The sequence below is a fragment of the Oncorhynchus nerka genome, linkage group LG9b, assembly GCF_034236695.1.
Source record: "Oncorhynchus nerka isolate Pitt River linkage group LG9b, Oner_Uvic_2.0, whole genome shotgun sequence".
Lineage (NCBI taxonomy): Eukaryota > Metazoa > Chordata > Actinopteri > Salmoniformes > Salmonidae > Oncorhynchus > Oncorhynchus nerka.
In genome coordinates this window covers 46570563-46596087 of record NC_088424.1, presented here as the reverse complement: position 1 = coordinate 46596087, position 25525 = coordinate 46570563, and the positions used below count along the sequence as shown (strand labels likewise).

The following is a 25525-nucleotide window of genomic DNA, read 5'->3' as shown; positions in this document are numbered from 1 at the left end:
TGTAGGCCTACATGTTTTTAATCAACGATCATTTTCACCATGAAAATCATATTTTATGCAACACAGGAAAATGATATAAGACTTCGGTCTTGTTTATTCAGCAACTTCTTTGCCCTGTAAGAAGAAAGATAAGAATGGATCAGTATTAACAATGAACATGCACTATATACTCTATTTATTCAAAAGTATGTGGACACTACATTTCATGAAGCTCACGACGAACAGTTCTTCTTCTGACATTTCTTCCAGAGGCAGTTTGGAACTTGGTAGTGAGTGTTGCAACCCGAAGACAGAATATTTTTTTACACGCTACGTGTGAGCTTGTGGCCTACCACTTCCACGGCTGAGCCGTTGTTGCTCTTAGACGTTTCCACTTCACAATAACAACACTTACAGTTGACCGGGCAGCTCTAGCAGGGCAAACGTTTTAGAAATGACTTGTTGGAAATGTGGCATCCTATGACGGTGTCACGTTGAAAGTCACTGAGCTCCTCAGTTTTGCCAATGTTTGTCTATGGAGATTGCATGGCTTTGTGCACGGATTCTATACACCTGGCAGCAACTGGTGTGGCAACTGGTGTGGCTGAATAACCAAATCCACTATTTTGAAGGGGTGTCCACATACTTTTGTGTATATAGTGTATCTTAAATATGTTTTATTGAGTGTAAGAGGATTTATTGATTTCTGTGAAGACCGAATCATAGGTGGTGTTGATGTGGTCATATCTGAGTCAGATGTAGAATTAGTAGCAGCTCTGTACCTTTCCAGTGTCGCGGGTCTTGGCTCTGAGCTTGTTGACTTGAGTCTCAGCGATGTCAGCACGCTCTTCAGCCTCCTCCAGTTCATGCTGAACCTTCCGGAACTTAGACATGTGGCCGTTGGCTTGTTCCTCCTGTGTGAGGAACAGAGAGGGAGAGCACAACATCAGCATTCAAAGTTTGAAGCTTCAGGTAGCAAATTAATATTAATATTTATTTTTGAAGGTATTTTAATTGTATTTTTATTGACAGATTTAGGATTGCACTGTATATAGGGAGATAGATGATACAGTAGAGAAAGTGGGCGCCGTAAATGTGCATCCAACCACTGCCTCCAGTGCCTATTGTAAGTATTCACCCCTCTTCACATTTTGTGTTACAAAGTGGTATTAAAATGGTTTTAAAATGTTTAAATTGTCAACGAGCTACACATAATTGTCTGGAACATATGCAAAACTATATGGAGTATGTTTTTTTTCTCAGTTGAACTGGTAACATTTTGATTTGTTTTCATTATGTGGTTTCTCATTACATTATTTATGGAGAAAGATTCTTCAAACTGTCTTGGAAGGGATCATCACGCAAAGTGTTAATCAATTGTACATAAAACTGGCAAATATATGAATTATTGTTGATGATGAACTAAGCAATGTTATCCATTCCAAATGAATGACACAATTGCGTTTTGGGGTATATTTTGTAAATGAACTCGTGATTATATATTTTATTATATATGTGATGGAACATCTTTTAAGAATTATTGAAAAATAAAACACTATATCTTGACTAGATAAGTATTCACTCCCCTGAGTCAACACATGCTATAAACAAATTAATTTAGCAACAATTACAATTAGAGTCTTTTTTGGCTATCCTAAGTCTATAGGAGCTTTGCACATCTGAATGGTGCAATACTTGCCTATTATTCTTCAAAAATTATTCAAGCTCAGTCAATTTGGTTGTTGATCATCGCCAGACAGCCATTTTCTAGTCTCACAATATATGTCTAAGCAAATATATGTCAAAACTGTAACTAGGCCACTCAGGAATGTTTACTGTCTTCTTGGTAAGCGACTGCAGTGTAGATTTGACCTTGTGTTTTAGGTTGTCTTGCTGAAAGGTAAATTCATCTCCCAGTGTCCGGTGGAAAGCAGGACTGAATCAGGTTTTCCCTCTATGATTGTGCCTGTGCTTAGCTCCATTCCATTTTCCCCCTCCTTCGCCCTTGTCGATGACAAGCATACCAGTAACATGATGCAGCCACCATCATGCTTGAAAATATGGAGAGTGGTACTCAGTGATGTGTTGGGTTTGATTTGCCCCAAACCTAACACTTTTTATTCCGGAAAAAACGTTTATTCCTTTGCCACATTTTTTGCAGTTTTACTTTAGTGCCTTTGTTGCAAACAGGATGCAGGTTTAGGAATATTCTGTACAGGCTTCCTTCTTTTCACTCTGTCAATTAGATTAGTATTGTGGATTAACTACAATGTTGTTGATCCATCCTCAGTTTTCTCCTATCACAGCTATTAAACTCTGTAACTGTTTTAAAGTCACCATTTGCCTCATGGTGAAATCCATGAGCAGGTTCCTTCCTCTCTGGCAACTGAGTTAGGAAGGATACCTTTATCTTTGTATTGACTGGGTGTATTGATACACCACACAAATTCTATAATAGTTTGTAAGCTTTCCAATGATATCAAACTCAACCGTTTATCTTTTCCAATGAGGAAAATATGGCTGTCTCATGGTAGTGAGGTCAAAATAGGTCAACTTTTAATACCCCTATCTTCATAATGTTTTGACATTCAGTTCCAAAAAGTAACTTTCTAACCACTTCTACCATGGGCAAATATGTATGGCAAGTTATGTTCAAATCAAAAGGTGATTCAAATCAAGTGGAACGACCCAGGAAGAACTGTGCAGATATGAAATATAACAGATTAAAACCTTTTTGGACATTTTACCGTAATTCTCTTACCAAACTTTGCATCTGCACAGTTTTTCCAGTAAATGTGTAATTATTATTTTTTTGTTAAAAATAGTAATTGTGCATAGAGTTGGTTGCTGTGTTAAAATGTATAAATCAATGGTTTTTTGTTTGGCATTTTAAAGTAAAAAAAAAAAATCGGGCTCAGCTCAATTACATCTTTTCTTTTCACTTTGACATTATGTAGAGTTTGTGACCTCCCCTAAAAAAAATAACTATTTCAATCCCACTTTGTAACACAACAAAATGTGAAAAACATCCAATGGGGGTGAATACTTATAGAAGGCTGTATGTGATCGACCACTAGACTAGTCAACCCTCCTTCAAGTTGGTCTAATGTAGACATGGGAGTAACTCAAAACATGTATGTGATCCAGATCGACCACTAGACTAGTCAACCCTCCTTCAAGTTGGTCTAATGTAGACATGGGAGTAACTCAAAACATGTATGTGATCCAGATCGACCACTAGACTAGTCAACCCTCCTTCAAGTTGGTCAAATGTAGACATGGGAGTAACTCAAAACATGTATGTGATCCAGATCGACCACTAGACTAGTCAACCCTCCTTCAAGTTGGTCAAATGTAGACATGGGAGTAACTCAAAACATGTATGTGATCCAGATCAGACCACTAGACTAGTCAACCCTCCTTCAAGTTGGTCTAATGTAGACATGGGAGTAACTCAAAACATGTATGTGATCCAGATCGACCACTAGACTAGTCAACCCTCCTTCAAGTTGGTCTAATGTAGACATGGGAGTAACTCAAAACATGTATGTGATCCAGATCGACCACTAGACTAGTCAACCCTCCTTCAAGTTGGTCTAATGTAGACATGGGAGTAACTCAAAACATGTATGTGATCCAGATCGACCACTAGACTAGTCAACCCTCCTTCAAGTTGGTCTAATGTAGACATGGGAGTAACTCAAAACATGTATGTGATCCAGATCGACCACTAGACTAGTCAACCCTCCTTCAAGTTGGTCTAATGTAGACATGGGAGTAACTCAAAAATGTGCATAATTTCTTCAGCAATTACTTGCACTATCAATTGAGTCATTGATATAATGTCTCCTAGGGAAGAAATATGTTTTTGAATGTATGCTTTCAGAGTATTTGACTAATGAAGGCTGCTCACCGCTTCCTCAGCCTGTCTCTTGTAGGCCTTCACTTTCATCTGCAGCTTATCTACCAGGTCCTGAAGTCTGCCAACGTTCTTCCTATCCTCCTCAGTCTGTGGGAGAAGATCAAAGAATCAAAGCCCAGTAGTTTTATACACAAACCTGTCTGTTTGCATCAACCCACTGGGCATTTATTTCACATTGGTTCAATGTATTTTCATTGAAATGACGTGGAAACGATGTTGATTTAACCAGTGTGCCCAGTGGGAAGTGTTTGTAGAAGGTGCTTTCACTTTACCTGGTAAGTGAGCTCCTTGACTCTGCGCTCATACTTGCGGACTCCCTTGACTGCGTCTGCACCTCTTCTCTGCTCGGCCTCCACCTCAGTCTCAAGCTCACGAACCTTTGTGAAATAGATGAACATAGGCATTTGTTTGAGGGGGTGAAATCAGACATAACAAATCTTTGTTAAACAGATGTATATTCTTCTACTCAGTCAAGGAGGCAAAATTGTTGTCTGTTCCTAATATACTTTTACAATTTTCATTGAAGGGGTCTGTATTGATAAAAGCTTTTCATTATGTAGTTTGGTTATTGACAGAAAAAGTCATTACGCAATGCTCCTGTGTATTGTTACAGTGCATTCAGAAAGTATTCAGACCCTTTCCCCTTTTCCACATTTAGTTACATTACAGCCTTATTTTCTCCTCATCAATCTGACATCACAATACCCCATAATGACATCACAATACCCCATAATGACATTACAATACCCCATAATGACATTACAATACCCCAAAATGACATTACAATACCCCATAATGACATTACAATACCCCATAATGACATTACAATACCCCAAAATGACATCACAATACCCCATAATGACATTACAATACCCCATAATGACATTACAATACCCCATAATGACATTACAATACCCCATAATGACATTACAATACCCCAAAATGACATCACAATACCCCATAATGACATCACAATACCCCATAATGACATTACAATACCCCATAATGACATCACAATACCCCATAATGACATCACAATACCCCATAATGACAAAGCGAAAACATTTTTTTTTTATCATCCTTGAGATGTTTATACATCTTGATTGGAATCCACATGTGGTAAAATCAATTGATTGGACATGATTTGGAAAGTCATACACCTGTCTATATAAGGTCCCAAAGTTGGCAGTGCCATGAGATTCTCTGGTCTCTTTGGCCTGAATGCCAAGCGTAACATCTGGAGGAAACCTGGCACCATCCCTATGGTGAAGCATTGTGGTGGAAGCATCATGATGTGGAGAGGTTTTTCAGCTGCAGGGAGACTAGTCAGGGAAAGATTAAGGGAGCAAAGTACAGAGAGATCCTTGATGAAAACCTTCTCCAGAGCACTCAGGATTTCCAAAAGGACAACAACCTAAGCACACAGCCAAGACAATGCAGGAGTGGCTTCGGGACAAGTCTCTGAATGTCCTTGAGTGGCCCAGCCAGAGCACGGACTTGAACCCGATCGAACATCTCTGGAGAGACCTGAAAATAGCTGTGCAGCGATGCTCCCCATCCAACCTGACAGAGCTTGAGAGGATCTGCAGAGAAGAATTGGAGAAACTCCCCAAATACACATTTGCCAAGCTTGTAGCGTCATACCCAAGAAGACTCAATGCTGTAATCGCTGCCAAAGGTGCTTCAACAAAGTACTGAGTAAAGGGTCTGAATAATTATGTAAATGTGTTATTTCAACTTTTTTATTTATAATAAATTAGCAAACATTTCTGAAAACCTGTTTTTTCTTTGTCATTATGGGGTATAGTGTGTAGATTGATGATGAAATTTAAAAAAAAAAATCCCTTTGGAATAAGGCTGTAACGTAACAACATGTTGAAGTAAAGGGACCTGAAAAACTTTCCCGAATGCACTGTATATAATCAAATACATTTCCAGCAATCAGTCCACCCTAGCCTCATTGAGAACCAGACTTCCTGAATCGGAAGCCTGATGAAAATGGCATGAATTTGCTATAAAGAAAAAGGGTGTAAATCTGGTGTAAATCATTGACGCCTTACAACACACCAAAACAATCAAATGACTTGCTTGGGCAGAGAGTGTTCAAAGGAGTTGTAATGCCTTCATTGGGGGGGGGGGGGTTCTGGAAATGTAACATCCAATAAAAATGGAGCTTCCAGCGGACCATTCTAGGCGTTTCAGCTAATACAAAATTATCCAGACCTCCAAAGGAGGTGTGGCGACGATGTGATTTCGAAGTATGGCTATGCAAGACATAATTCACCCTAAAACACCCTGCTGTTAACTCACCCTGGACTCCAGTTTCTGGAGCTGCTTCTTGCCTCCCTTCATGGCCAGATTCTCAGCCTCATCCAGTCGGTGCTGCAGGTCCTTGACTGTGATCTCCAGGTTCTTCTTCATCCTCTCCAGGTGAGAGCTGGTGTCCTGCTCCTTCTTCAGCTCCTCAGCCATCATGGCCGCCTGGAATGGTAGTTTGTTTAATTTATGCACCAATTGGCACCAATAATAACATCCCTCTGAGATCTTTGTTGTTGTAAACCAGCTCAGCAACCATTGGCCCTTGGTGACAAATCATGTGGATGTAATTCAATAGATCATAAGGACTCACGTCAGTGATGGCCTTCTTGGCCTTCTCCTCTGCGTTCCTGGCCTCCTGGACAATGTCCTCCACCTCTCCCTGCACCTGCACCAGGTCAGTCTCCAGCTTCTTCTTGGTGTTCAGAAGGCTGGTGTTCTGGAAGATGAAACAAAACCATTTGTTTGAATCTCAAGAGAACTTACAAGGCAGAAAAGGTATGCTTGGTTGAGTTTATTGAGAAATGGCTTAGAGCCGCACCTGGGAGTGCAGCAGTCCAACGCGCTCGCTGGCATCTACCAGCTCAGTCTCAGCCACTTTGCGGCCTCTCTCAGTCTGCTCCAGAGCAACTCTCAGCTCCTCAATTTCAGCCACCATCAGACCGTTCCTGCGCTCCACCATGGCTACCTGCTCCTTCATGTCCTCTGAGGCACGGACAGCGTCATCAAGGTGCAATTGGGCATCCTGGGGTTCAAAATGACATAGGTTCATTAGGACTTGTGGAAGTAGAGGCGATAGGATTGGTGATAGAACTGTTCATTGGTAAGAATTTCCCCAATATCCCTACCTTTCTACTGTATATTAATCAACACTATTCAATTCCTCTGTTCCAAACTTTTCTACAGATTCTCAAACAAATCCCTCCCCATGTTCAGATGTTTGAGCCTGATATCCCGGTCCCTTTACCTTGAGCAGTCCCTGGACGTTCCTCAGCTGTTTCTGGGCCTCAGCGGCCTGCCTGTTGGAGTGGCTCAGCTGGACTTCCATCTCGTTCAGGTCTCCCTCCATCTTCTTCTTCACCCTCAGGGCGTCATTCCTGCTCCTGATCTCAGAGTCCAGGGTGCTCTGCATGGAGTCAACCATCCTCTGGCTGCTCCTCTTGATCTGTTCCATCTCCTCGTCCTTCTCAGCCAGCTTCCTGTCCACCTCACCCTTGATCTGGTTCAGCTCCAGCTGCACACGCAGAATCTTGGATTCCTCGTGCTCCAGTGTTCCCTGGACAAGGAGAAGCAGTCGGGTAAATTGTGTTCAATACATTTGGATGTGTATAACACAAGGAATTAAATATGTATAACTACAACAAACACAAATACAGGGAGCATTGAACTGTAGCTGGCACTGGCTATTGTTACACTGCTTTTCCCATCAAACAGCTGCAGTTTGTACCTCCGCCTCCTCCAGAGCGGTCTGGATCTCAGACTTCTCTGTCTCCACGGTCTTCTTGGCCTTCTCCAACTCATGGATGCTCTTGCCAGTCTCTCCAATCTGCTCAGTCAGATCAGAGATCTCCTCTGCACACACAAGCACAGGAGCAGTTTAGTTTTGGTAGAGATTTTCAAGTGGATATCTCCAATGCACTCAAGTTGACATTGAATCATAATGATTAATTCATTATTTACTCAGTAGTTCATATGGTCTTGCAAATCTAATTGCTCCTGCTTCCTTGGGTTTTTCAAAGGAATACCGATTACAAGTTCAAAAAAGGATATTTTATACCGTTTTAAAATGGTGTTATCAAAATGTTAATCGTTACAGTTTTCTCCATCTTCAATACCCCAGTCAAACATGAGCCAAGTAAAACTGCTGTCAAATGCTCACGTTGCAGGTTCTTGTTCTCTCTCTTCAGAGTCTCCAGATGATCCAGAGCCTCCTCGTAGGAGTTCTTCATCTTGAAGAGTTCAGTGCTCATAGAGCGAGCCTCCTTCTGAGCTCCTTCCAGCTCAGCCTGGCTCTCCTCATATTTCTGCTTCCACTCTGCCAGGACCTAGGGCGAATCCATGGGATTTTCAGTAGAAGGGATTGATGAAGAGTTTTGAATCAGAAATATGCTACAATTACACTACAATTAATCATATAGCAGACAGAAAATGTCAACCTAGCGTGAGGTTTATTTATTTTCACCTTGTCAAAGTTACGCTGCTTCTTGTCTAGGTTGGCGGCCATGGCGTTGGCTCTCTCAACGTCAATCATGAGGTCCTCCACCTCTCCCTGCAGCCTCTGCTTGGTCTTCTCCAGGGAGGCACACTTGGAGTTGGTCGCCTCAATGGTCTCCTCAGCGTCCTGCAGACGCTGGGCCAGCTTCTTCCTGTTTGACGACAGAGGGTGTAGGAATGTTACAATACATATGGAACCTCACCATCCACACCCTATATTTAAGTTGTTGCTGTTGCGTGTGACTCACTTGGCCTCCTCCAGCTCCTCTGTGCGCTGGATGGCATCAGTTTCATACTTAGTCCTCCACTGAGCCACCTCACTGTTCGCTTTGGACATGCCGCGCTGCAGCTCTGCCTTGGCCTCCTGCTCCTCCTCAAACTGCTCTCTCAGGAGGTCACAGTCATGGCGGGCAGACTGGACACCGTGGGCCAGGGCGTTTTTAGCCTGTGAAAGAGAACGACAAAGAGATATTAGAGAGATAGTACAGGAAATGACAGTAGAAGTCTCTGAGGGTGGCGTAGTCACCATCTATATGAAGATATGGCTATTAACTCTGTGGTCGGTAGTGTCCGTTTTATGTCCCTTACCTTGACCTCCTCCTCAATCTGCCTCTTCAGCTCCTCCACCTGCTGGATGAAGGCCTGTTTTCCTCTGGTCAGCTGAGACACCAGGGCTTCCTTCTCCTCCAGCTGGCGTCCAAACTCACCTGCAGAGATAGAGGGATACCTTGTTAATGGGATCTCTGACCTCCTAAGATTGAAAATGTATTTTTAGGTATTGTAGGGCATTGTGATGTGGTGAATAGTACTCTAGAAACTATTGTGGACTGGACTATCAGGATATATCCTACAATACATGTTATTGTGTTTTACTGAAAGAAAGCATCAGTTTGTTGTTCATTGTTGATGATGGTACCATTTTCTGTCAGGAGTCTGGCCCTCTGTCCGCTGATGTCGTTGACCTGGCGAACATTCTCATCATTCTTCGTCTTGAGCTCACTCAGCTGGTCCTCAAGAGTACGGCACATCTTTTCCAGATTGCCCTGTTAGTGAAACATGTTCCATCATTACTTTATATATGGGACTCCTGTCAGCTGCAGTTCTCTTGAATGATAATGTATTTTGACCCTCCTCAACGCTGCTTGATCAAAATATCACTACTCACCTTAGCCTTGGCGACGGCCTCCATGTTGCTGGAGAGGTCATCAATCTCCATCTTGTACTCGCTCTTCTCCTTCTCTAGCTTCTGCTTGACGCGTTGCAGGTTGTCGATCTGCTCCCCGAGCTCAGCCACACTGTCGGCCTGCTTCTTGCGCAGAGCGGCGGCTGTGGCCTCATGCTGCAAAGTGGACTCTTCAAGATCACGACGCAGCTTCTGGAACTCAGCCTCACGCTTTTTGTTCATCTCAATCTGAGCAGCAGTGGCGCCACCGGCCTCCTCCAGCCTCTCGCTGATCTCCTCAAGTTCCCTGGAGAGATCGGCCCTCTGCTTCTCAACCTTAGCCCTGGCAGCACGCTCAGCCTCAATTTCCTCCTCCAGCTCCTCAATACGGGCCTAGAACAGGGGGCAGGACCAGGAGGAATGAACACTACAATGCAGTTGAAACAATTGAATGTGTTCACACAAAGCCAGTTCCACTAATATATTTGGTAGAAACTTTCCCATGCAGGAACCAAAACCACAACGGTAAGAAGCACCATCTTTATAATGGTAAGAAGCACCAGGAAAAATGTATGCTACCAGATTAATTGTTTTCAGGAAATGAAGGAAATGATTCAGGTGTTGGCTTTCCTGTACTGGAGCTGAGATCCTGTACTGTACCTGGAGTTCCTTGATCTTCTTCTGCAACTGAGCTCCCAGAGACTGTTCATCCTCAACCTTGCTGAGGAGCTGGCTGGTCTCAAATTCCTTTCTAAGAAACACGAACACGTAGATTGCATTGTTTTGATTTGATAATGTAAAGAGAGAGTATCATACCATTCAGTTTTATTTCAAGAATCACATGCAAATGGTAATTCATAATTACAAGGATTAGTCAAGAACAACCATTATTTTTATCATTATGGCAGGTAGGACTGTGTGTTTACTTCTTGATTTTCTCATCGGCTTGCTGCTTGTCATTCTCCAGGTCCATTATGGACTCCTGGGCCAGTTTCAGATCTCCCTCCAGCTTTCTCTTGGCTCTCTCAAGGTCCATACGGAGCTTCTTCTCTTGCTCCAGAGAACCCTCAAGCTATAAGATATAACCACAATGTTCAAATCTAAACAACTGAAGATAATATCATCTCACATACTATCATGGCCAAAATGTCAAACTCCACTCACGTCGTCCACTTGCTGTTCCAGCTTGGTCTTGGCCTTGGTCAGAGTGTTGACTTTGTCCTCCTCTGACTGCAGGTCGTCCAGTGTCTGCTGGTGGGCCTCTTGGAGGGCTTTCTTCTCCTTGGTCAGCTTGGCAACACTCTCATCCATAGACGCCATCTCCTCTGTCAGGTTTTTAACCTGAAAACCGCCACAACAAAATTTGTTTTTGGTCTCTTCACCATGAAGGGGACATTTAATAGTGGTTTGATGTACAGGTAACTGCCCAAAAAAATAAAACACCAACATAGTGTGTTTGGCCACCATGAGCTGCCAAATCAGCTTCAAGGCTCTTAGTGTGTTTGGCCACCACGAGCTGCCAAATCAGCTTCAATGCTCTTAGTATGTTTGGCCACCACGAGCTGCCAAATCAGCTTCAATGCTCTTAGTGTGTTTGGCCACCACGAGCTGCCAAATCAGCTTCAATGCTCTTAGTGTGTTTGGCCACCACAAGCTGCCAAATCAGCTTCAAGGCTCTTAGTGTGTTTGGCCACCACGAGCTGCCAAATCAGCTTCAATGCTCTTTGACAGATTCTACAAGTGTCTATAACTCTATTGGAGGGATGTAACAACATTCTTCCACAAGAAATGTCCCAATTTGGTGTTTTGTTGATGGTTGTGGAAAATGTCTCAAGCACCACACCAGCATCTCCTGTAAGTGTTAAATCCGGTTGAGATCACTGAGATTCAAACACATACACACACCCTTTAAAACCCCTCCTTTGAGACTCCTCTTTCAAAGTCACTGAGATCTCCTCTAACAGTGGTAGACAAAATAATTGACTCCTGGTCATTTTTATACATGACACTAAGCATGATGGAATGTTAATTGCTTCATTTTGTTTTCATGAACCAACCGTGTTGAAGCACCTGCTTTCAATATACTTTTGTATCCCTCATTCACTCAAGTGTTTTATTTAGATAATTACCTGCATTAGTTTCATTCAGATTAGAAATGTCAACAAGTACTGTACTTATATATTCAACTGGTGTACACCATGCCAGTGTACTGAATGGAACTCATAAAGAAGGGGGGAACATGCAATGAGTGTGGGAAGTACTCCGCAACTGAAAATCAACTATTTTTCATTTTTTCTGCACCCACAATACGACTTGAATTCCATTTCTGTTAAGCTATGTTTTGAGTTGATTATTGTTTGGTGGTTATACTGTCACTGGTAAAAACACGAGACCTTGTTTTCAGTGGCGTGCTTCTCCTTCTCCACTTTGGCTAGGGTGAGCTCCAGGTCATCAATGTCCTTCTTCAGCTCAGAGCACTCATCCTCCAGCTTCCTCTTCTTGGCAGTCAACTCAGCATTCATCTCCTCCTCATCCTCCAGCCTCTCAGTCGTCTCTTTGAGTTTGGCCTCCAGCTGGATCTTGCTCTTGATGAGCCCCTCGCACCTTTCCTCAGCATCGTTCAGATTCTCTGATTCCTGTTTTCAGAACAGGAGAAAAAAATCAGAGGCCTCACTTTGTATATTAAAATATAGACATAATTTAGTTATAGATCAGAGCAAATTAATATAAATGGATTAAATATATTCATGGGCTATTAAAATGTGTGAGTTAGCCACATACTTCTTTCACAGTGTGTGTTTGTAAATGTTCCCTTTGAGGGTTGTTGCTCACTCACAGATGTGACTTGGAGTGCCAGGTCGTTTTTCTCTTGCAACAGGGACACCATCTTCTCCTCCAACTCCTTCTTCTTGGCCAGAGCCTTGGCCAGGTCTGTCTTCATCTTCTCATAGTTCTCCTTCATGTTGGCCAGCTCCTTCTCAGTCTCAGCACTCTTCAGCAGGGGCTTGATCTTGAAGTACAACTTCATCCATGGCCAAGTTTTCACATTCATGAATGAGCGGATGTTGTACTGAATGGAGAAGATGGCCTCTCTGGTCGACAGAAAGGATAGAGTGGCATGTTGAGTGACATGCTTAATAAACCTACATTCTGGGAGTCAAAGAATAACAATTTGGAGCCCTGTCCCACTTTTGGTATACAGTTGTAACCAGGCATGATAATGAAAGGTTTTTCACTTTAAAATATTTACTAAACAAAAACCATTGATTTCAAAGTTGAACAAACCATACAACTCTATGCACAAGGACACATTTTACAAAAACACTTTCACAGGAAGAACTGTGCAAATACAAAGTTAGTTAACAGAATCAATCGAAAGGAGATTTTACCATAATTCTATTACCGAAATTTGCAAAGGCACAGTTTTTCCAGCACATTTTACAATTTGTATTTGCTGTATTTACATTCTTGAAAGCATTGTGACATCATTGTGCTTAGATTTTGAGAACGTTTCTTTGTTTGGCATACATTTTAAAGTGAAAAGTCGGGAGTTTCCGTTTCCATGGAATTGCCCAACCACCTTCGTAAATTCATAGACAGCGTTCTTGATGCAAGGACTGAAAGGAAAACTGAACAGCTTTCCAAACTTACTTTCTCATTATGATCAACTCACATCATATACAGTATATAATCATGATGAATTACATACTGGTGGTTCACAGAAAGCTTTGCAAAGATGTCTACTCTTCCTCACCTCCTCTCCATCATCTTGGTGAACTCTTTCCTCATGAGGAATCCACGGCTGAGAGCCTGGACCATGCCGACCAGAGCTGCTAGCTTCTCATCTCTCATCTCCTCCAGGACACCCAGCAGACCGGCTTTGAAGAACACCTGAAACAGGTTAACGTTGTCAATGGAAGCACAGTGGTAACACATAGAAAGGGTTGAATCAAAAGAGGGGAACAACACTAGTAGACTGATTGAGTTTATCTTCTATATTATTAGTCATGTTTGACTTTGAAAAACAAAACAAAAACAGTACAATGTTTTTCCACCTTTATACTCCATTAGTTACATTGTGGTTAACATTTTTGTAGTTGTGTTTTGTTGTCAGCCATGGCTGGGTTGTATTTGACTGACCTTGGTGTGTCCAAACTTATAATCCTCGTGATTTATATCAATGGACCCAAGTAGCTTCTCAGAAGCCTTCTTGTTGTCCATGAACTGGCCCTCGGGGATGACACTGGCATTCAGTACTTTATACCTGAATGAGGAGACATTTTTAACATATGCCAAGTTGCAATAGCTTGGTTAAATGACGTAAAAGGTAAGCCTCAGGGCACTTGTCCGGGGCAAGTACATTTTTGGGGGGACAAGCAGATTATAGATTTAAGTTGTCAGAATGGAGAATTAAAAAAGATCACAATATCAAGCATTTAGACTACTCAGAAGAATTAGATTGAAGTGTCCTCCGGGTGCGGATAAGTTGCTAAAAAGTTATGTCAATCCCTGAGCCTATTCTGATGCTGGGAAACCCTTGGAGCAGAAATTCTGTGTGTACATTAGTGTTTATATGCATGTACCTCTGCTTGAAGTCAGCATAGATGATTCTGCTGGGGAAGCCCTTTCTGCAGATCCTGATACCCTCCAGAACACCATTACACCTGAGCTGGTGGATAACCAGGAAGTTCTCCATCAGACCTGGTAAAACAAACCAAGTCTCTTTTAATATTCATAAACAGCTTCAAGATTCAGATGGTTAAGGGTAGTGATACTGTACTGATAAGATGTCCTATTTAACTCAATATACACCTGGAGTCTTTGACTCGTTGGGGATCAGGCAGCGCACAAAGTGAGGATGAGTGCTCCTCAAGTTGGTCATCAGCTTGCCCAAGTTCTCCTGTAAGAGGGTTACAAACCATTTTCTCATAAATAATTGATCATCGTCAAGGCTCCTTTTGAAGGACTGAATAGACACATTTAGAAGCTCACCCTGAACTGGGACGACACAGTCTGCATGGAACCACCCTTCTTCTTGCCTCCTTTCTTGGTTGTATCTGTTAAAATGAGGGGAAAGTAAAAGATAACTATAAACTTGATAAACACTCTTACCTGAATAACCCTGAGAAATAGTGATACATTCAAAGTCAAATTGTATTTGTCACATGCTTCTTAAACAACAGTTGTAGACCAACAGTGAACCCTTCCCAACAATGCAGAGAGAAAAATATCGAAAAAAATATCGTGTAAAAATACACAATGAGTAACAATAACTTGGCTATATACACGGGGTTCCAGTACTGAGTCCACGTGCAGGAGTACAAGGTCATTGAGGTAGATATGCACATATAGTCAGTCAATATAAACGTAATAATACTGAATTCCCCCTCGACCACACCCACAAATTGTGGAGAAAAATAAAAATCCCATTGATCCCCAGTGTAAAATCTTTTGTTATACAGAAATAACAAAACATCCCCAAAAGCTTCCCGTGTTGTAACCAGGTCAAAAATCCAGACCCGGTTCACAATGCTCCCACAGGGAAATAGATCCTGCAAGAAGAGCCTTGTGGTTTCTGGCTGTACGGAAATGTGGGGACCTGGTGTCCAATTAGGCTACACGTACCATTTATGTGTGGAAAACATTTCATCACCCATAAGACATTTCACTAGTTTAGTAAAATCTGTTTTGTATTTCTACTCACTACCAGAGGCTGTATAGTCTGTTTGTATTGTTGGTCTAGGTTGATAGCTAACTAGCATCCACTCACTCATGTGGCTGCTAGCAACGTCATGAAAAGGGGCATGAGGGAAGCCCTACAATATATTATTTTAAGTAGTGAGAATACTCTGTGGAGTAGGCAATGTTGAAAATAAATCTTTACACATGTTGTACTTTGCATAAATGTCGTTTTGTAATTGACTAAAACAAGCAGACAAAATGTACATTTTGTTTGAAAAAGGCCAAGTATTTATTTTGAGCCAATGAGGTAACCTAGGTAACCATATGTTGTTTTCCCCACAGGCGGGTAGGGTGGTGGCGTTCTATCTAATACCGTCTGGGTCTATAGTTATGGTAAAGTGGCTAGGTAGCAGGATAGATAATAAACATAACTAACTTCCTTCTTACTGGACACAAAGACATAGAAATGGTATCCACAAGTTCATCTGACTTTGGGGAAGTATATAAAGGGTATCATTGCCAAAATCCTGAAATATTCCTTTAAGGAAAATTTGGGTCTGAGTTTTAACTGGTGCTTAGTTAAATATTTTGACGTGATGCTAGTCTTACCCTCAGGTGGGGCAGCAGGGTACAGGGCAGCCAACAGTTTGACTGAGGCCTTCCCGTACATCAGAAGAACTGATTCGTTCAGGGGGTCCTTGTTCTTCTCCAGCCAGCCAGTGATGTTGTAGTCCACAGTGCCGGCGTAGTGTACCAGAGAGAAGTGGGCCTCTGCCTTGCCTTTGGCAGGTTTGGGCTTCTCATATGCCTTGGTTTTGCCAAGATGCTGGTCGTTCAACTTGTTCTTGAAGGTAGTGTCTGAAGCCTTGGGGAACATGCACTCCTCTTCAAGGATGGAGAAGATGCCCAATGGCTTTAAGAAAATAGATTTAAGAAACGTTTATTCCTTTAGTAAACATGCTATTATAGGATTCAATTATTTTAGGTTCACATATATGGAGGCATATTGAGTTCTCAACCGTCAGAAACATTGTACCTCTGTGATAGTATAACACACATCACTCGCTATGAGCTTTGCTGTTGTGGTCCATTATAGTCTTCACAGACAGTTTACCTTCTCAATAAGCTCAATGCAGGCAGCCAAGTCCATGCCGAAGTCAATGAAGGCCCAGACAATTCCCTCCTTCTTGTACTCCTCTTGCTCCAGGACGAACATGGTGTGGTTGAAAAACTGTTGCAGTTTCTCATTGGTGAAGTTGATGCACAGTTGCTCCATGCTGTTGTACTGTTGAAAGAATTTCAAAAGGGATCATTTCATCGTACAAGGCTGTAATCCCTCTCAATCACAACTAATTGTCTTGTTCTGGTCTCGTACTCACATCAAAGATCTCAAACCCGGCAATGTCGAGCACACCGATATAGAACTGCCTTGGATTCTTGGTGTCCAACATCTCGTTGATACGGATGACCATCCACAAGAACATCCTCTCATAGATGGACTTGGCCAGAGCCATGACTGCATTATAAACCTGCAAAGATAATACCTCAAATGAATACAGGACATATTGACCATGTCTAGTGATTAAGTGATAAGTGTTTGGAAAAACAAAAGTACTGTAAAACAAAACAGCTATGCACTCGTCCCCAACAGAATTACGGTGCTCAGAAAGTGTTTGACGCTGGTTTGACCACCTTACCTGAGGCACAGTCTGTCCCTTGGTCACATACTCGTTGCCAACCTTCACTCTGGGGTAGCACAGGCATTTCAGCAACTCCGCTGAGTTCAGGCCCAGCAGGTAGCCGATTTTATCAGCCACTGGAGAGAGAACCAACATCAACAGACTCAGGCACTCAAGATCGCTTGTTTCTGATGTTACACTGACAACATAGTTTATCAAACTCTTTTGTGGGATAAGTTTTGAATTTCATCCTCAACCATTGCTTCAAATCATTTGTGGAGGTTGGAATTTAGTCTGCATCGTTTATCTCCTAACTGACTTTCATGTGGTACTGTCTGTCTTACCGTTTCTATTTCCAAATACATTTAAACTCAGTTTTTCACATTTCCTGACATTTAATCCATGGAAAAATTCCCTGTTTTAGGTCAGTTAGGATCACCACTTTATTTTCAGAATGTGAAATGTCAGAATAATAGTAGAGAGAATGATTTATTTCAGCTCTTAATTCCTTCATCACATTCCCAGTGGGTCAGAAGTTTACATACACTCAATTAGTATTTGGTAGCATTGCCTTTAAATTGTTTAACTTGGGTCAAATGTTTCAGGTAGCCTTCCAAATGCTTTACCACAATATGTTGGGTGAATTTTGGCCCATTCCTTCCGACAGAGCTGGTGTAACTGGGTCAGATTTGTAGGCCTCCTTGCTTGAACATGCTTTTTCAGTTCTGCCCATATATTTTCTATTGGATTGAGGTCAAGGCTTTGTGATGGTCACTCCAATACCTTGACTTCATTGCCCTTAAGCCATTTTGCCACAACTTGGAAGTATGCTTGGGGTCATTGTCCATTTAGAAGACCCATTTGCGACCAAGCTTTAACTTCCTGACTGATGTCTTGAGATGTTGCTTCAATATATCCACATAATTTTCCATCCTCACGATGCTATCTATTTTGTGAAGTGCACAAGTCCCTCCTGCAGCAAAGCACCCCCACAACATGATGCTGCCACCCCCATGCTTCACAGCTGGGATGGTGTTCTTCGGCTTGCAAGCCTCCCCCTTTTCCTCCAAACATAACGATGGTCATTATGGCCAAACAGTTTTATTTCTGTTTCATCAGACCAGAGGACATTTCTCTAAAAAGTTTGATCTTTGTCCCTATGTGCAGTTGCAAACCGTAGTCTGGCTTTTTTATGGCGGTTTTGGAGCAGTGCCTTCTTCCTTGCTGAGCGGCCTTTCAGGTTATGTCGATATAAGACTTGTTTTACTGTGGATATAGATACTTTTGTACCTGTTTCCTTCAGAATTTTCACACGGTCATTTGTTATTGTTCTGGGATTGATTTGCACTTTTCACACCAAAATACGTTCATCTCTAGGAGACAGAAAGCGTCTCCTTGCTGAGCGGTATGACGGCTGCGTGGTCCCATGGTGTTGTTTGTTTGTTTGTTCAGATGAACGTGGTACCTTCAGGCATTTGGAAATTGCTCCCAAGGATAAACCAGACTTGTGGAGGTCTACATTTTTTTCAGAGGCTTTGGCTGAGTTTGAAGGTAGGCCTTGAAATACATCCACAGGTACAACTCCAATTGACTCAAATTATGTCAATTTGCCAATCAGAAGCTTCTAAAGCCATGACATCATGTTCTGGAATTTTCCAAGCTGTTTAAAGTCACAGTCAACTTAGTGTATGTAAACTTCTGACCCACTGGAATTGTGATACAGTGAATTATACGTGAAATACTCTGTCTGTAAACAATTGTTGGAAAAATGACTTGTGTCATGCACAAAGTAGATGTCCTAACCGACTTGCCAAAACTATAATTTGTTAACAAGAAATTTGTGGAGTGGTTGAAAAACAGGTTTTAATGACTCCATCCTAAGTGTATGTAAACTTCCGACTTCAACTAATAAAATCAAATCAAACTGTATATCTATGAGTGGGACTCACCCTCTGTGCCTTCTGGCTCGGCCTGCTCCTCACGCTGCTTCTGCTTGAATTTCAAGTTGCCATGATGCATTACAGCACCTGTCAACTTGTAGATGGCCATCTTCTCATCATTAGTGAAGCCCAGGATCGTAATAGCATCCTGGAATTAGAGAGGAAGTACAACAGTGATGAACTCAACAGTAGGTTGGTCTGTTACAGAACACAACTTTTTTTTTTTTTTTTTTACCTTTATTTAACCAGGCAAGTCAGTTAAGAACACATTCTTATTTTCAATGACGGCCTGGGAACAGTGGGTTAACTGCCTGTTCAGGGGCAGAACGACAGATATGTACCTTGTCAGCTCGGGGGTTTGAACTCACAACCTTGCGGTTACTAGTCCAACGCTCTAACCACTAGGCTACGCTGCCGCCCCAGCGGCACTCCAGATGGAACAAACGGGATGGAACAAACGGGATGGATAGAATTGACTGGCTTCTCTGTTTCACATGATTACTTTTGGCCAACACTATTATGTGGCAGCACAAGAGCAGTTTTACACAGTTCCGCAGGACATTTAGTGGCACTCTCTTGTCTTACATGTACTTAAAGGTGAAGTGTGGAGGCGTGACAAGTGGTTTGAGACACATGTCAACTAACTCAAAGGTGCCTATCTGTCACCAAGTTGGAATTGCACAATGTTCCTACCCGTTCCATGTCTAGAGTTTGGTTAGCCCTTTGTATAACTCACGTCTGTGGCATCCAGCTCTTCCTTGTCGTTGATGCTGGCCACAGTGATCTGACCCTGGCTGATCATGGGATAGTCGTAAGGGTTGGTAGTGATGAGCGTCATTTCTGTGCACAACGGAAAATGGCTTCTCAGTTAAATCTCGTAGAATTCCACTGTCCTACCTTTACAGTATCTCACCCTCCTTTAGTCAGTAGATGGACTCAAAGATATATGTTGTATATAATAAATAGCATCAAAAGACTGGACTGAAGCTCCTAGAGTAGTGCATCACAGTCTTTCCCATGAAAGATCTATAAAGACCAGACACATGTCTAGCTGCCTTGTTATCTTGGATGTTCTCATTGTAATAGTATTATTAGAGTAATAGATGAAGATACTCATCATCTCAGTATCTTCCTTCCTCATCATCTCAACATAAAATAAAGCGCCACCCCAACATCAACAAAAATGAAATTGTCGTGTTTGTTTTGTAGTTAAAAAGGAGGAAGACAAGTGTCTCCGATGACATCATCAATGTGCATCAAGTGATTTGAATCTACTAGTTGTCTACTAATTGGTTGATGATGTCATTGGAAACACTTCCTCTATATTTTTTTACTACAAAACACAGAAATGCACCATTTTCACATAATGTTGATGTTGGGGTGATGCTGGAGAAGATTTCCCAGATGGGGATAGTTTCCCCCTAACCTCTACTTTTCCTTACCAACTAGCTCAGGTTTGTGGCCTGTCATCATCTGGTAGAAGATGTGGTAGCCTCTCTCATCGGGCAGCTGGAAGGACACTCTGGACTTCTCCAGCAGGTCTGACAGACAAAGAGAGAGACAGAGCGAGAGAGAGAGAGAGAGAACATGAGAACATTACATACGATGACATGATCTCCCAAAAATATTCTGTGTGAATTAAAGAAAGCATTGAGAAACAATCAAATCCAACTCACAGGTCTCAATATCAGCTTTAGCCAGTTTGCCTGCTTGGAAGTGAATCCTGATGAATTTACCCTGTAGTAGAGCATGGGGGTTAGAAATAGGTATTTGATAGAACCCCTTGACATGTTAGTTTGTTGGACTGTTATAACTATAAGGAACTACTGACATGTTTTTTTTCTTCCAAATATAATGTCACTTCCACAGTATGTCTTTCAAACTTACAAAGCGAGACGAGTTGTCGTTCCTCACTGTCTTGGCATTACCATAAGACTCCAGCAGAGGGTTAGCTGCAATGATCTGATCCTCAAGAGACCCCTGATTGAGAAAAACACACAAGTTGCTTAGAAACTGGTAAACCCTTTCTTGAAACAAGATTCACCGCTGGAAAAAAAACATTTACACCAAACTGAAATGTGTTAAAAAGGCACAACCTACCTGCATTTTGCTGGGGTCTACTTCCTTCTTGGCACCAGATACCGCAATGGTGGCGAAGTACTGGATGACACGCTTGGTGTTGACAGTCTTTCCTGCACCGGATTCTCCACTGGTTAATATGACAGAGAAAGAGGGGTTTTAGTCACAGATTGTGTCAGATTGGCTTTCACTAAGAAATAGCATTAGAATATACACTGTTGACCTGTTTTCTAACAGAAGTAAATAATTAACAAATATTCCCACTCATTGATGTATTATTGCACATTGATCCAGGGGTCATTCTTAATGTCATGTATTTTATAAAAACTTACGTAATCAGGACAGACTGGTTCTCCTTATCTGTAACCAAAAAGAAACATTTGGCTTATCATACTCCTGCAACATTATGGGTATATTATTGCATTCATAGTAGAGGTCGACCGATTAATCGGAATGGCCGATTAATTGGGGTGATTGGCATTTTTGGACACCGATTGTGGCCGATTTTTATTGATTCATCATTGTTTATTTTGTTTACCTTTATTTAACAAGGCAACAAATTCTTATTTTCAATGTCGGCCTAGGAACAGTGGGTTAACTGGCCTAGGAACAGTGGGTTAACTGCCTTGTTCAGGGGCAGATCGATAGATTTTTATTCGATCTTGCAACCTTCCGGCTACTAGTCCAACGCTCTAACCACCTGCCTTACATTGCACTCCATGAGGAGCCTGCGTGGCAAGCTGACTACCTGTTACGCGAGTGCAGCAAGAAGCCAAGGTAAGTTGCTAGCTAGCATAAAACGTATCTTGTAAAAAAAACAATCAACCTTAACATAATCACTAGTAAACTACACATGGTTGATGATATTACTAGTTTATCTAGCGTGTCCTGCGTTGCATATAATCGATGGGGTGCTTGTTGATTTCTCATCGAATCACAGCCTACTTCTCGAAAACGGGTGATGATTTAACAATCACGTTCGCGAAATGCACTGTCATTGCACCAATGTGTACCTAACCATAAACATCAATGCCTTTCTTTAAAATCAATACAGAAGTATATATTTTTAAACCTGTATATTTAGTTAATATTTCCTGCTAACATGACTTTCTTTTAACGAGTGAAATTTTGTCACTTGCGTTCCGTGCAATCAGTATATGCAGCAGTTTGGGCCACCTGGCTCGTTGCGAACTGTGTGAAGACCATTTCTTCCTAACAAAGACCCTAATTCATTTGCCAGAATTGTACATAATTATGACATAACATTGAAGGTTGTACAATGTAACAGCAATATTTTACAATTGGAGACTAATGAAACTGACATACATGAGAAAACAGTAGATTCCCTCCCTACCCCCATCTGTCCATCCATCCGTCTATTCATCCATCCATCCATCCATCCATCCATCCATCCATCCATCCATCCATCCATCCATCCATCCATCCACCATCCCACCCATCCATCCATCCATCCATCCATCCATCCATCCATCCATCCATCCACCATCCCACCCATCCATCCATCCATCCATCCACCCACCCACCCATCCCACCCATCCATCCATCCATCCATCCATGAGAGCTCATACCAATCATCATGAACTGAAAGGCGTTGTCAGAGACAGAGAAGATATGGGGTGGAGCCTCCATCCTCTTCTTCCCTCTGTAGGCGTTGACAACCTCTTCGTCGTAGACGGGGAGCCACTTGTAGGGGTTCACCGTGGCACAGAAGAGCCCAGAGTAGGTCTGGAGGAAAGGGATTCATTTGAATTCGGGGAGTAAATCAGTAAATCAGAATTACTTTTACCTGGATTCATGTGAGGATGTGGGTGTACTTTGGTATACTTCTGTTGGTCTACTGTATTCTACCATTTAATTTACAGTTCCAAAAGTATTGGGACAGTGGCAAATATTTTGTTGTTTTGTCTCTGTACTCCAGCACTTTGGATTTGAAAATGATACAATGACAATGAGGTTAAAGAGCAGACTGTCAATTTATCATACCCCCAAGACATGCTAACCCCTCACCATTACAATAACAGGGGAGGTTAGCATATCCCCAAGACATGCTAACCCCTCACCATTACAATAACAGGGGAGGTTAGCATACCCCCAAGACATGCTAACCCCTCACCATTACAATAACAGGGGAGGTTAGCATACCCCCAAGACATGCTAACCTCTCACCATTACAGTAACAGGGGAGGTTAGCATTTGTTTTTTTTTTTTTTTGGGGGATATTTGTGCGTCTGTAACTTTCTCACTCATCATTATTCACGATTTATTCAAGATTATCTGTAATTATAGTAGGAGCCACGTTAATATAGAAGTATTTAGAAACATATTCAAATCTTATTTACAATAGGTGACTCCAAAATGATTCTTGGGCCACAAAATAATCTGAAACATAACCAAAAGAAACAGCAAATGCATCCAACCACAATGTTGATTTAATCATAGCACGCTAAGAATATGGGACCAAATACTTTAACTTTTTACTACTTTAATATACATAAGTGTCCCAATACTTTTGGTCCACTAAAATGGGACTATGTACATAAAGTGCTGTAATTTCCAAACGGTTCACCCGATATTCATGAAAATACCCTCAAATTAAAGCGGACAGTCTGCACTTTAACGTCATAGTCATTGTATAATTTCAAATCCCCAAAATCTGTCACTGTCCCAATACTTTTGGAGCTCACTGTATGTGTAGTACTGTGTGTGTATTTCTTATGTTGATGTATGTGTAGTACTGTATGTGTGTATTTCTTATGTTGATGTATGTGTAGTACTGGAAGTGTGTATTTCTTATGTTGATGTATGAGTGTGTGTATGTTTATGCAGGTTTCTTACATAGATCATCCATGCTGCATAACGCTCTTTGAGGTTATACAACACAGAGGCTTCATTCAGGTAGGTCATCATGGCCATGTCCTCAATCTTGTCGTACTTAGGGGGGTTCATCTGATAGATGTCTGCTTCTTTGAACTCTTTTCCTTCCTGAAACAGTCAGAAATCTACATTACACACAGATCAAACTGGACATGACTGAATGCTTTTTGTTCCTTAATTAGTTCAAAAAATTAAACTGCCATTTAATCCAACTACTCTGTTATCACCCATTGACACATACATGGTTATTCTTGACTAATCAATATCAATACCATTTTACCATTTATAAATAGCAGTAAGAAAAATGGTGTGCTTGAAGGTTATATTCTGTTTATACAAAAACAATACTGTCTTTTGTTACTGATTTTCATATCGTTTGTTTTTTATCATTTTTATGATTTTGTTTTTCAAGAAATAGAGTAATGGCATAAAGTTGAACTTGAATACTTTTCAGATCAGACTTACCTCCTTAGTCCCGTCAGGTTTCGTGACTGTCACAGTACACTTGCCATCTGCCCTGGCAGTGACCAAACCCTTTAGGTACAGCTCCTTGACATCTGTCACATAGCAGGCGTTCTTTGAATCAAAAGGTGCTGCTTGTGCCTCCATCCTCTCTCTCTCAGGCTTACGAAGGTACAAGGCAGCTTTGCCGTAGATTTGCATCTCCGCGTCCGTACTCATGGTGACGGATTACTAGGAAAGAGATGAAACAAGAAACTAGAATGACTCTGTGGTGCTTCCTCCACAGTCAACAGAGTTAGATGAGCAGTATCTCTTACACAATATTTTCATCGTTTTTATATGAAGACTCAAACAATGTCTCACCTTCGTTTTCCCCTCCTACAGATGAAGTTGTACTTCTTGGATGAGCCTGTGAAACATTAGGGTGTTGTGAATTCTAAAGCCTTATCATTTAGCCCCCGAAGGTCTAGAAAACAATTTGAATGCCAACATTCAACCCAAATCATTACAGCCATGTCCAATTCAACTACAGGTTCAACTGGTTTAAATAAATACCTCTGAAAACCCAGTTACATTCGAGACCACCCCCCTCAATTTACAAACAAGTGCAGAAGAACCACATTTGACTGTGAATTAAAGTACCAGATTTTAAGTAAAACAATTATTTTTTTACATTTTAAATCAATGCCACTTCATTGCATTTTGTCAATATAACAAGAGACAAAATTTATGTAAAACTAAATTCAGACAATGCAGTTAGCTACTACCTCAGACGCTGAGCACAAAGATGAGACAAATAAACCAATCTTAGGAGGTTGAGAGAGAGTCTTACCACAGAAGAAGAAGGTATCTGACTTATGGATGCTGGGGCCTCAGCTTCCTTATATCTGGTTGAAAGTGCCAACCAAGCAAAAGTTAATTATGGACCACCCTGGTGAAGGAAATGGATTGGATGAGAGATCTCTGTGTGTCTGTGTTTCACTAGCCCCTCCCACGTCAAGGAGCATCACACTCCTTATTCTTTTACCGTTGATATGTTCTAGGCTATTCTGAGACATACATTAAGGAGCGTCAGGTAGCCTACTGCAGGAATGTCCACAAATGGCATGTCTTTTTGCGCGCAATTACACTGGTCATTCGAAACGTTTGTAAAGTATAAATAGCCCTCACTTTAGGTTATGCAAAAAAATACTTA

The 25525-nt window shown here is 41.6% G+C and overlaps 1 protein-coding gene across 1 annotated transcript; it reads right to left on the bottom strand.

Moving 5' to 3' along the window:
- LOC115114782 (myosin heavy chain, fast skeletal muscle-like) lies at positions 1-25181 on the bottom strand. Its single transcript, XM_065013785.1, has 41 exons — positions 25163-25181; positions 24694-24739; positions 24334-24561; positions 23830-23976; positions 22563-22719; positions 21306-21333; positions 20995-21103; positions 20782-20874; positions 20571-20631; positions 20337-20435; positions 19631-19734; positions 18904-19042; positions 16973-17091; positions 16655-16804; positions 16390-16560; positions 15885-16188; positions 14586-14650; positions 14406-14493; positions 14177-14294; positions 13734-13857; positions 13348-13484; positions 12430-12685; positions 11987-12229; positions 10758-10934; positions 10520-10665; positions 10254-10344; positions 9597-9986; positions 9348-9474; positions 9020-9138; positions 8680-8876; positions 8400-8583; positions 8097-8262; positions 7665-7789; positions 7185-7493; positions 6759-6962; positions 6531-6656; positions 6212-6382; positions 4174-4278; positions 3893-3988; positions 762-893; positions 1-114 (listed from the first exon to the last, which is right to left on the bottom strand). Exons 3-41 carry the CDS (start codon positions 24547-24549, stop codon positions 94-96), a joined length of 5814 nt encoding a protein of 1937 aa, XP_064869857.1. The 5' UTR covers positions 24550-24561; positions 24694-24739; positions 25163-25181; the 3' UTR covers positions 1-93.
- Between the last annotated feature and the right edge of the window lie 344 nt (positions 25182-25525).

Coding starts and splice junctions, on each gene's coding strand:
- LOC115114782 (XM_065013785.1), bottom strand. CDS start 24,549: ATGAGTACGGACGCGGAGATGCAAATCTACGGCAAAGCTGCCTTGTAC. Junction 14,494..14,585: donor CTGTGTCGTCCCAGTTCAGG/GTGAGCTTCTAA, acceptor ACCCTCTTACAG/GAGAACTTGGGCAAGCTGAT. Junction 4,279..6,211: donor TCCAGAAACTGGAGTCCAGG/GTGAGTTAACAG, acceptor TATTTCACAAAG/GTTCGTGAGCTTGAGACTGA.